This window comes from Aspergillus brunneoviolaceus, assembly GCF_003184695.1.
Source record: "Aspergillus brunneoviolaceus CBS 621.78 unplaced genomic scaffold BO95scaffold_33, whole genome shotgun sequence".
Classification (NCBI taxonomy): domain Eukaryota; kingdom Fungi; phylum Ascomycota; class Eurotiomycetes; order Eurotiales; family Aspergillaceae; genus Aspergillus; species Aspergillus brunneoviolaceus.
Window position 1 is genome coordinate 230,886 of NW_020290763.1, and position 12,412 is coordinate 243,297.

Here is a 12,412-nt window from a genome sequence, read left to right on the forward strand (position 1 = left end):
AGCAGAATTAATGGTAAGGCGCTCTAAGACATACTGATGCATAGGTCATAGGTGGAGTGCACATTCTCCTCAACCACTGTAGTAGATTAAAATGCATGGTTTCAAACGAGTCGAGAATCATCTACTACGACTTCCACGGTCCATGAGAATATTGTTTTAATTATAGAATTGGAGAGGGTTACTGCCTCCCAGTTCCAAGGCCGGTTTCCAAGTACCTTGGCCTTCCTCCAATAAGGCCAAGGTCTCACCAGCATATCACGGAGCACGAGACTAATACATTCAGCCGTCAGGTCTCGTACCAGATGTTAAGGTACGAGTTACAATGTCTGAGATCCAGCCAGAGGTGTGATGTCTTCGTCCCAATCTTGGTCGTGGTGACTCTCGGAGTTCGCTTTACCAGACTGGGATGATTCCGCATGTCCAAAGTGGGTTTCAACAAGATGCTGTACGACCGGCCACCCGTGTGCATTTGTGAACATTCTCCGTACAATAATGTTGTTATGTGCATCAGGCTCAAGACGCACAAGGACCTTGCGCCAAGACAAATCTCGGTGGTAAGCCCTGGCTATCTTCTCCTCGACCCCAAGGCCGCTTTGGGCCTCGCTAGAGTTGCCAAGCTCTCCATGCAAAGGGTCTTCCGAAGAATTGAGTGCATGATTAGTTGGCCTTCTCTGTGAAGGCGCGAGTGTAAATGCTCGTCGCTTGGGAACCATTGGTGGCGGTATGTCTTCGGGATGATATATGCGATCATGAAATATTGTTCTGGGTCTCGACGTAGGATCGAGTATAAATTCAAGAGGAGGAAGAGGAGGCATGAGGAGATCACTTGCTGACTCGAAGAAGGTTGTCTTGGGGGGGGCAAAAAGCCCATATTCATGGTTTTGCCCACCAACAAGGGTTTGATAATGTGAGCTAGAAGAGTGACAGGTGTGTGCAACCGAATTGGGCGTTGCAATGGTCTGACTGCGCTTGTATATTTTGGTGTGCTTTGGCCCGCCAGACGGGCTCTCAGTCTCCTTCGGACGAATGAATGAAAATAGCTTAGCTAGAGTGCTAGACAAATGCGGTTCCACTAATGTCCCTCCTCCCTTTGAATCAGCGATTGCATCAGGAGAAGTAGGGCACGGCCGTTCGATTGCAGGCTGACTGATCGAAGTAACTACAGGGCGTTCGGCGATGGTGCAATTGATCCCCGGCGAAGAAACTTCTTCCACGCGCGACGTCGGCTTGCTGTCACTAAAAGCGTCACCAAGAGCAGCCAGTGCTTCGGCGTTGGGCCGAGACCGGGGAGACTTCGAATTAGCGCCAGTCAACTCTGCCCAACCCCATTCAGCCATCGTGCCCACCAAGCCATTCTCTCTTCTTGCCTTCTCGACCCGATCAAGGCCTCTCCAGTCGAGAAACAGAAGGCAGGATGTCCGCAAAGGTACTATTCCATCGTTCACCACGTTAGAATAAAGAGTGCGACGTTGAAATTTTGAGAGCGCCTCGTGCGCTGGCCCACAGGGAAGAATTCTCAAGAGTGGTTTAGACCGAGCGTCTGCGTAACCCTGTGATTGACTGGCATTTCCTCTCCCACCAATTAGAGCCTCCCAGCCACTTCGAACCCTAGGTGCTGTCCAGCTAAGACCAAGGTCTTGCCCAGTGCGACCGACAAGACCCAAATCCAAGGCGAACCGAACATATATTGGATTTTCATGGCTGAGACCAAGGAATGGCGTCGCGAGAGAAACAAAGTTGATTGGTCTAACTTCGTCGAAGAATGCGGGAAAGTGCTTGTGAATATATGCGATGGCATATGTTTGGACGAGGCCCCCTAGCGAGTGTCCTATGAAGCTGATACTGGTTACCTGATAAGCGCAAGCCTCGCAGGCTGACTGCTCTGACTTGCTGCAGCAATGCCGAGGAAGTTCTGAAACTGGGCCAGCGGGCCGCTTCCGATTAGAGAACAGCCCAGTGTGAGATGTCGTCTTCGTTGCACGACTGGGGATGTCCAGATGCGCCATCTGAAGGATGTACTTCGCAAGACGCTTACCAAGGTATTGTATACCTCGTTCCGTACGCACTGCGTTCCCAGCAAATCCTCTTACTATAACTTGTTCATCTTGGTCGCCTCCAGCATGCCTACTATTATCGGTCAGACCACCAGTCCTAGCAATGGCACGAAGAAATCGGGGAAGAAAAGCCACGTTCTAAAGGCGAAAACCACGCAGAACGCCTCCAATAGAGGGAAATTACTTACAAGTCTGATGAGGATAGTCCTGTAGGCTTGCTTGCGCTACGACTCGAGGAACTATTGTTTGCTTTCTGCTTGTTGGCCTTGATAGCAGCATCGATACTCTCCTTGAGGAAAAGCATATCTGCTCCTAAATTGCTGTGTAATCCATGGGTCAACACAACAAGATGTATCCGTTTCTGACGCTTCTCATCAGCAGAAACTGTAGGTGTTTGAGCAGGCGAATTTGATGCCACCGAATCCGCGGCAACCGCATCTCTAACAAACTCATCTTTCTCCTCTCCTCCTTTTTCGTGGCCAACTAAGGGTAGCTGTGGTGTGTTCCAGAGACTGGCCGTATCATCCACTTGTAGAGTAACCGCTCGAGAATGAACTCCCCTCTCCGCTAACACCTGCTTACCCCTCAACTCAGGCGACCAATGATCTTTCAATTGAGCTGGCTTTGATGTACCGACCAGGGATATGCTACTCGTAGATAAGAGATCCACTGACGCTTCATCGCGACCGACTAAGAGCTCGAAGCTGACGGATGCGGTGTTGGAAAATACCACCTGCGAGACAATTTCGATGATCCAGGTAGAAGTGCCACCATCGTTCATCTCCTCTGCTCCGCTAGATTGCTCTTGAAATTGCTGCGCATGGTGCGGAAGGGTTACCGTCGCATACCAAGTACCACCTGCCTTGAGGTAGGGCTCGTACTGCGGAATTGCTTCAGGGTTGTGATGAACAGATTTGACATTGGGGTCGAATGTGGATGGGTAGCATGAGGCGTAGAGTGAGTATGGACCGTGAAGATACGCGGCTCGTAAGGGAATGGGGGTAGTATTCTTGACCTTCACGTATAATTTCCTCGGCGGTGGGCGGATATTATCCGCCGCCGGTGTGTAAGTTAACGTGTATCTGGTGGGAGGGGGGTCAATTAGTGCAAAGGGTGATGGAACCTGAGACGAATATGACAAACCGGACCACCTCGCCCACACGAACACTGCCTGCCTGGTGAATCAAAAGCATTTCAGCCGGGCTATTACGAATGCGGCCGGCAGGACGCCACCCTTGAAGTGTATTGAACTCAGTATCACCCGTATATTCAGCACGGACAAGGTCCTGATCTGGTGTTTGCGAAGCAAAATATGTCCGTGGAGAGATGAACATGAGGCTCAGATATAAGTGATGCCATTATTCATGGCCATTTGGGACTCTCTGTATCGAGTCATGAACAAAAGAATTTAGGCTCAGTTGAAGGGACGGTTGATCTAAGAGGCTACCGTGGGGTCCTGAGTCTGCGTAGCTCTCTAGGACAAATTTCCAAAACAAAACTGGTGCAAATTGTGCTCTTTGAGAAAGGTTAGCCTGGAGCCCGAGGGGATAAAGAAGCACCCGAAGAAGTTAGTAGTTCTGCTTGCCACTGCCAGCAGCTCTGCCCCTATCTGATGGTCAGTCACATGGTTTCACCCCTTACAAACATGTTGGCTTGATGACTATTGATACCTGTAGGAGTTCCAATACTACTAATGTGATCGGTAAGCGAGTGGACACAGCAAGCAAGTGGGCACCCGTATACATCAGTTTTGTATTCTTGAAGGATATTTCCAATATTATACTTACTTTTTAATTTTAGTACATATTATAAAACTTAGGATTGGTTTTAGGAATATTCTTATGATTTTAATTAATAATATAATATAGATTTAATCTAATTTAGAATTAATAAAAAATATATATAATTAAATTATTATAGATTATATTATATCTATAGATATATATCTAATTCTATATCTAATTAATTATAAATATTAGATATTTTAGTTTAATATAAACTAGAGGTATAAAAAAATATAAAAAATATTTAAAAAAATTAGCCGACATTATATGATTAGTAAATCAAATAATTAATATTTTTATCAGTTTTATAGTCTGAATAATCAAATCAAATATTCAGAATTAGATTGATATTCTAATAATCTAATGTATTCTTATTAATTTTTGTTAGCTATTTCAGCGTCCTAGATTATAATATAATTATTAGAATAAAAGTTAGAAAGAATATATAAAATTATAAAATTAATATATACTTTTAGAATTATAGAATTAGAATTACTATATTTTTTAACTTACTGTAAGACCTCGATCTAAAAATTCAATCCATGGAGCCACTATTCATTGTTATAGCGAATTACGTATCGCTTTATCATTACAGTATATTTTGGTAGACATATGATCAATTATCACGTAATATCACGTATATAAGATAATGTATCTTTACAGTCCTGCAAAAGTCGTCTGTGTACTTTCTCGATTAGAAGTTCGTCTTCTTTCTACTTAGAACTAGTTATACTCCAACTCTGCCGGCAGAAGCTACCACTGTTAAATTCTTAATACATTGTATAACTACCAATCATCAGCCTCAATAAGCAATTAAAAAGGCGGTGCTGTAGAAAGTGGCGCTTGGAACCAAGCAACTTGGTAGAGGGAGTACGCAGATTACTTTCCTTTTACTGTACCTGTATCGAAGATAATCTTTGTATATTTACCTATTTAGGTAATATAGAAATTTCCCTAGAACGATTATTAAATGGGGAAAGAGCGATGTCTGCCGATAATCATAGTAAAGAGATATATCGATATAGTATCGTATGGTGAAAGCGAGAGAAGGGTGTAAGGTATCCGTATGGCGCGGAAATCGGCTAAGCGGGGATCGTTGTGACGAGGTCTTACAGTATAACACAATTGGTGAGAATAATTCTTGTGATGTAACATACGTATGTCTATCTAAAGTACTTCATCCAAGTCAGCAGCTATAAGAACTCATCCTTTCGATGCGTCGATTGTAAATGCCAGTACTAGATGCTTTGGGTAGCACCATGCTTCGGCAGTTGTTCCCACTGGCCAGTGATGATGTCAAGAACCGCTAGGTAGCCTGGTATCGAACTTTGTTCTCCCCGGTTGCATACATAATTAGGGGGCAAGACAATCCACACACAGTAATCCAGAGCTAACTTACCAGCGACTGCCACCCAAGTCGAGGGCCCAAGTACCCTTCTGAACATTCCATTCTTTCACTCCATTGATTGTACTCTAAATCTCTTCAACTAGCCAAGGTTGTTACTGCCACCTTGCCTACCCCATCTTGATGCGTGGATTGTGACGTCTCAGCAAAGCTAGCATCCGCACGATCAATATTGACTACCTTCCCATCTCAAGCTGGTATTTCTTTCGAAGATGGATGCTGCTGGTCAAAGCAGTCGTCTTGTCAATATACCCGATTCCACCGATTCAGGAACAGCTGGCACTACTGCGAGCCCAGTTATCCTAGGGAGCCCTGCGGTCGTGATCCCCAACCAGGAGAAGACCGTTTCGAGCTCAGCACATGAAAATCCAATTGATGCACAATCCCTTCATGCAAGCTCGCGCAAGTCTGATTGTATAATGGAGTCTCAAATCTGCGGACAGGAAAATCATGGCATTCGGTCATCAACTGGAGCGCCCAGAAGACTCAGTGCGAGCACAGCTACAAGCTCCATAAGTGAAATTGAGCCTTCTTTGCCGAAATTAGGCAGAATCGGTGTTTGTGCTTTGGATGTCAAGGCTCGCAGCAAGCCCAGCCAAAATATACTGACTCGCTTGCAAGCTAAAGGGGGGTTCGAAGTAATTGTCTTCGGTGACAAGGTTATTCTTGACGAGGCTGTAGAAAATTGGCCAGTTTGCGAATACCTCATAGCATTCTTCTCGGATGGGTTTCCATTGGACAAAGCTATCGCATACGCGAGACTTCGGAAGCCATTCTGCGTCAATGATTTACCCATGCAAAAGGTGCTATGGGACCGTCGCCTTTGTCTCAGAATACTAGATCATATGGGTGTGCCCTCTCCCAAGAGAATGGAGGTTAACAGAGACGGTGGACCGATACTAGAATCCGCTGAACTCGCTCAACATGTATATAGGATGACAGGGGTCAAACTTGAAGGGCCCAGCGACGGCACTGGAGGAGGGGCGTCTCGAACAATGAATGTCACAATGTCTGATGATGGTGATTCTTTAATTGTCGACGGCAAAGTTTTCAAGAAACCGTTCGTTGAGAAGCCGGTGAACGGAGAGGACCACAATATCCATATATATTTCCCAAACGACCAACAATATGGGGGAGGTGGCAGGAGACTTTTCCGCAAAGTCGGTAACAAAAGCTCCGAATACGATCCCAACCTCATTGTTCCCAGATCGATATCGGAAAGTGATACGAGCTACATATACGAGCAGTTCCTGAGGGTCGATAATTCTGAGGATGTCAAAGCCTACACGGTTGGACCGGATTTTTGCCATGCTGAAACGCGGAAGTCTCCTGTAGTTGATGGGCTTGTTCGGCGCAATACACATGGAAAAGAAATTCGATACATAACAAAGCTGAGCAAGGAAGAAGCATCGATCGCGTCGAAAATCTCAAATGGATTTGGGCAGAGAATATGCGGGTTTGACATGCTCCGTGTTGGCGAGAAAAGCTATGTGATCGACGTGAATGGCTGGAGTTTTGTCAAAGATAATAACGACTATTACGACAAATGCGCTGGTATTTTGAGGGACATGTTCTTGAATGAGAAGCGCCGATGCGAAGGTCTGCCAGAGCCAACTGACTCTCTGCCTCAGGAATCTAGCCACAACTGGAGGAATTCTATATCACACAGGAATACTTTGAAGACCCTGTTGAAATCCCCCAGCTCGTCAAAGCTGCAGGGGCCTCAGCAAAGTATCAACAGCTCTGAAACCGGTTCATCTGAGTCTATTGTCAACCGGCCGATCACATCGCCTTCAGGCGAGAGCCTGGACAATGGAAGCAGTCACAAAAGCCCCATCGCGCGAGAAAAAAATGCAACTACAAGACCCTATGATCCGCAAAACCTGAAATCGTCTATAGTGTCAGTGGATTCATCCATCGATGGCTGTCCGCCCCCTCCTCCAGCCTCCAAGCACTCCTGGAAATTGAAGGGCATGGTCGCAGTTATAAGACACGCTGATCGCACACCTAAACAGAAGTTCAAGTTCACTTTCCACAGTCAACCTTTCATTGATCTGCTGAAAGGTCACCAAGAAGAGGTGGTTATCAAAGGCGAAGCCGCGTTGGCTAGTGTTTCGGAAGCAGTAAGAGTTGCTATGAAAGAAGAGCTCGAAGACTTGGATAAGCTGAAGTTACTACGCACATCTTTGGAGAGAAAAGGCGGTTGGCCAGGCACAAAGGTTCAAATCAAGCCGATGTTCCGCAAGAGGAGACCTGAAGAGTTACGAGGACAGTCCCCCTCTACTCTCGTCACGACCCACCTTGCTGCGGAGTCTCAAGACGAGTCCCCCCAGCCCACGTCCTGCCACGACCAAAATTTGACAGAAGATAGAAGTGGCCGTCCCCCAACGCGAAGTGACTCAATCTCCGGTGCTACTTTTTCGAGGTTCTCAGCTGCGGAGAATGACCTTATCCTAGATAAACTTCAGCTCGTCATCAAGTGGGGAGGTGAACCGACCCATGCTGCACGCTATCAGTCCCAAGATTTAGGGCTCAATATGCGTGATGATTTGAAATTGATGAATAAAGAGGCATTGAATAATGTCCGTATCTTTACTAGCTCAGAGAGAAGGGTGAGCACTAGTGGTAAGTTGGACCCTTTGGTTATATATGAATGAAACGACTCTCTGACTTGCTGTCTTAGCTCAAATCTGGGCCTGCGCTTTTCTTGACCAGAAGGAACTTCCTGAGAACTTCATTCAGGTACGAAAGGATCTTCTCGACGACTCCAATGCCGCAAAGGATCTTATGGACAAGGTCAAGAAGAAATTAAAACTCCTTCTTCGGGAGGGATCGGCACCATCACAATTCACCTGGCCAAAGGACAATATCCCCGAGCCATCAGTGGTCCTGGCAACTGTTGTCGAGTTAATGAAATATCACCGAGGTGTTATGAGACATAACTTTCGCATGATCGCCAAATTATCGCCAAAGCCGTTGGTATCCGTTCCTCCTGATAATCATGAAGGGGACCGCACCCGCCACTCGGATGCTGAGTACGAAAACCCTGCATTGGATTCTATCCAAGGACGTTGGTGTACCGGAGAAGACCCGATGCTCTTCAAGGAGAGATGGGAAAAACTATTCGCCGAGTTCTGCGATACGGAGAAGGTCGATCCAAGCAAGCTTTCTGAGCTCTATGATAGCATGAAATTTGATGCCCTACACAACCGGCAATTTCTAGAGTGGGTTTTCATGCCGCCAGATAGTGATGACAGCGAGGACGAACAAAATGTTCATAGCTGGAAGAAAATCACGCGGGACGACCTGGTTGGAGATACCAAAACAAACAAAGATGGTGCCAACAATGAGAAAGGTGATGGACCGGCCGAATCGTCATCCTTTGCTCATCGATTTGGCTGGAAAAAGCGCATGCACGCCTTTGAATCAATGCCACACTTTAGAGGGCTCGATGACACATACGACCACTACTTCAAATTGTACCCTGGCTCTAGTCCCTCGAAGTGTAAAATGGATGGCAGACTATCGAAATTGAGAGAGCTATATAAGTTGGCCAAAGTTCTCTTTGATTATGTGACTCCACAGGAATATGGAATTACAGACACGGAAAAGCTTGAAATTGGCTTGCTCACGTCGTTGCCCCTGCTACAGGGAATAGTCAGAGATCTCGAGGAAGTGCAGGCCTCCTCTGATGCGAAGTCTTTCTTCTACTTCACCAAGGAGTCTCACATCTACACCCTGCTTAATTGCATACTGGAAGGAGGGATCCAAACTAAAATAGCCAGGACAGCTATACCTGAGCTGGACTATCTTTCACAAATCTGCTTCGAGCTTTATGAAGCTAAGGACTGTGAGTCTTCGACTAGCTCCTACTCCATTCGCATATCTATCAGCCCTGGATGCCATGCTTTCGATCCTCTAGATGTCCAGCTTGATTCTAGACATGCTATTGGCTGTGCTCCTAGGCGAAGCCTAACGCCCCACCAAGATTGGAAGGAAGTGATAGAAACACTGAAGGCGAAGTTCGATACGTAAGTATTCTATAGACCTATGCCTCGCAGTGGTAGTGATGCTAACCGGAGTGCTTCAGTGTCAGTTTACCGAAGACTTTTATTGCCGTGAATCTGAGTGACAAACATGTACCCGCTCGGGGGGATATCTCACCACCAGAACCGAACGGCATCTAGCTTAGATGTGAACACTCGACCGGACGAAAGGGCATGACCGCTTCCTACCCTAGGATTAGTATCTCTTGGCTTTCATTCCACCGATTTTAGAGATGATCTCGATGCCATTATACCGTGTCATGTGCCGTAGTTTGTATTTGCTGCTACCTACAAACTGTATCATTCCAAATTAAAGGGCCTTGTTGCTCGCGATTTGCCTCTCATATAAATACCTTCTTAAATTCACGGAAGCATAGATCACTACTCGCTCTGAACTAAAGCCTCCCTGTACATATGTGTCCACTCGACTCGATCTAGTGAAGCCTAAACTGCAAAAATATAGGCAGTGAGTAGTAGTGATACTGGTCCAGTCATGAGTGCTGAAGGATAGATCACTAACTTATGCTCGAATGGCCTAGCGACGATTGACTAAGCAGAACGTGCAGAACCTAGATTGAAGAAGAGCTTGATTACCTACCAATTAGCTCCGGTGGTAGCAGACTACCTGGGCTAGTACTTGAGTCGATCCCGTCAACTACCTGTATCAGGAAATCAGGTTCTAATGGCCCCCGCTCTCTTTCCATCCTCGACCAGCAAGCAGTCACACAAGCAAGTCGACTAAAACAGTCGGTATAGCATTTTCATCTGCGATTCCAGGAGGAATTTTGTCTGTTAGTCCGACCTATATTGAGCCCGCTGTCTTGGCGCAAGTACCGCCTTTAACGCTCCTTTTTTCGGATACGTCCCGAAGAGCCTTGCCTTAGAGCCAGCAGGAATATGACACCAGCACTGGGCCCAGATAATGGGAGCTTCCAATGCGAATTGAATGGACATGAGATTCGATGCAGACACCAGCAAACGCAGAAGGAGATTACCATCTCGATCAATAATTTGATCTGTATCTTGCCTAGAGCTGATGAGCTTGAGGCTCCCAGGCATGTCATGCTGTTTTTGTGGCCTAATGAGAACGAGTCTGAGGTCTCGAGGGAGTCTATGTCACTCCAAAGTATCCAAGTACTTTCCTGGCCTGTGCAGCTATCCAAATTCGTCTGCCCTGGTATACCTCCTTACCTCGGCACTTTCACCCATGAAAAGGTGGAAAAGTTAGATATTCACGTGATCATTTCGATCACTTCTGGCACACGTACAGGCATGAATGTGTTCAAAAACATCGTGAGCCCTCTCTTATCGCAGCTTGGTGTGCGCGAGTATGAAGTTCATGAGACCCGGACCACACAGACAATTGTTGAACTGTGTCACATAAAACTGATACCTTGCGCTCAAGCGGGCATCAAGCAAACAATAATCCTACTTTCAGGAGATGGAGGTCTGACTGATATCATTGACTCCTTCCATGGCACAGCAATACAATGTCTTGCCAAGCCTAACATTGCTCTGATCCCAACCGGAACAGGCAACGCCATGGCTAGTTCAATAGGGCTCCTAAAAAGTCGAGCGGCTGGACTTTTCACGTTATTGCATGGGCACCCCGCCCCTATACCTGCATTTTTGGCTACTTTCTCTGCTGGTTCAAGGCTCGTCACAGAAGCGGGCAGCGGAAGAGTCAATATCAATTCACACTGGCAGAGTAAGACTGGCCACCCTACAGTATACGGTGGTGTTGTCGCAAGTTGGGGTTTGCATGCTGCGTTGGTGGCGGATAGTGATACTGCTGAATACCGCAAGTATGGAGCGGAGAGATTTCAAATGGCTGCAAAGGAGATCCTGTTCCCCTCAAATGGTGACGATCCACATAGGTTCCGCGGTAGTATCAGCTTCACGTGGCGTGATCGCCAGACCAACAAGCAACAAACAGAGGTTTTGGGATGTGAAGAGCACATGTACGTGTTGGTAGCTTTGGTGTCGAGCCTCGAACCAGGTTTCACAATATCACCTTTGTCAACTCCATTAGATGGCTGCCTGAGGATCATACATTTCGGACCAATGACGTCAGAACAGGCAATGGCTTTGATGAGCAATGCATATCAAGGAGGCAAGCATGTCAATGACGCCAGAGTAACTTATCGTGAAATCGATAGCTTCCGAATAACCTTACGCGAGGTCGACGAGAGATGGAGAAAGGTTTGTATAGATGGCAAGATTATCGCTATTGAGCATGGCGGCTGGCTTGAAGTACAGAAAGTCTCGGAGCACTATCTCAACATTCTCATACCTCAGGTCAATTTTGATGTCTGATTGAGGGGCATAATCATGCGCTGTTGGGGGTTCCAGAGTGTCATCTACATGATAGACACTTTGGGGATGTTGGACTGGACATACTCAGCAATGGTTATGACAAATGATAGACATTGAACCCCCATCGCTCTGAACATCGGTCGTGCCAATATAATTGTCCATAATATGGGTGGACGTTTAAAAGATTTATATACTTTCTACGACGCCCATCAGCTAAGATTGTCTAACCATCATAACTGCATCCCTTTTGATGTAAGGTGTGATACACATTTCCTGAACGGCGGTGTGCTTTCAAACATGTATTATCTCTAGCCAGTGCCTCTCAGAATATTGTTTCAGTTACATTTGAATGAGACTTTTCGTTCGAAGGCACTCCCGGTATGACCTAACTATACAACGCCCCTAGTTTTAAACTTTACTTAGAATTACTAAGGTATTCTTTACACCTTTTTACAGTAGAGCCATCAGGGTGTTTTCTAAGACATAGCGTAACTTATATTGAGGCTATATTACGTGATTGGCATAAAAAAAGAATACAGAAGCACAAGAAAAAAGTTCCTATTTATTAAATGATTTGCAGCTGCTAAGTTTGAGGTGAGTCGCCGGCCCCAACCTATAGTATGGGATTACAGTAACAGTTATGTTATACTGCAGTGATAGAGGTCTTCCACAAGACTGGAATAATAAGTTACAGATATACTAGGTTCTAGGAGCAGCTTTTGATCAAAGAAAATATATAGAACAATTATCTTTCAATTTTATTATTATTATTAAAAAGTCTTTTACTGATATAGTCTTATATTATTA

General features: G+C 45.8%; 3 protein-coding genes across 3 annotated transcripts; 2 read left to right on the top strand and 1 right to left on the bottom strand.

The window, feature by feature from the left end:
• Positions 1–67: 67 nt before the first annotated feature.
• Positions 68–3,700, bottom strand: BO95DRAFT_514400 (lipase ROG1 family protein). Its single transcript, XM_025591674.1, has 3 exons — positions 3,198–3,700; positions 2,243–3,136; positions 68–2,127 (listed from the first exon to the last, which is right to left on the bottom strand). Exons 1-3 carry the CDS (start codon positions 3,386–3,388, stop codon positions 318–320), a joined length of 2,895 nt encoding a protein of 964 aa, XP_025442392.1. The 5' UTR covers positions 3,389–3,700; the 3' UTR covers positions 68–317.
• Positions 3,701–5,662: 1,962 nt separating this feature from the next.
• Positions 5,663–9,278, top strand: BO95DRAFT_362923 (inositol polyphosphate kinase VIP1; the record flags this gene model as incomplete). The annotated part of the gene is made up of 2 exons (XM_025582597.1): positions 5,663–7,868; positions 7,927–9,278. 2 exons carry the CDS (start codon positions 5,663–5,665, stop codon positions 9,276–9,278), a joined length of 3,558 nt encoding a protein of 1,185 aa, XP_025442393.1.
• A 654-nt stretch (positions 9,279–9,932) lies between these two features.
• Positions 9,933–11,922, top strand: BO95DRAFT_442755 (diacylglycerol/lipid kinase family protein). The gene has a single exon (XM_025586507.1). It carries the CDS (start codon positions 10,187–10,189, stop codon positions 11,603–11,605), a length of 1,419 nt encoding a protein of 472 aa, XP_025442394.1. The 5' UTR covers positions 9,933–10,186; the 3' UTR covers positions 11,606–11,922.
• The last annotated feature ends 490 nt before the right edge of the window (positions 11,923–12,412 follow it).

Bases quoted from the DNA above. Each gene is read 5' to 3' on its own strand.
- BO95DRAFT_514400 (XM_025591674.1), bottom strand. From the start codon at position 3,388: ATGTTCATCTCTCCACGGACATATTTTGCTTCGCAAACACCAGATCAG. The intron at 3,137-3,197 runs GTTTGTCATATT...CCCTCCCACCAG, and splicing joins CGTGTGGGCGAGGTGGTCCG to ATACACGTTAACTTACACAC. The intron at 2,128-2,242 runs GTAAGTAATTTC...GACCGATAATAG, and splicing joins GGACTATCCTCATCAGACTT to TAGGCATGCTGGAGGCGACC.
- BO95DRAFT_442755 (XM_025586507.1), top strand. From the start codon at position 10,187: ATGACACCAGCACTGGGCCCAGATAATGGGAGCTTCCAATGCGAATTG.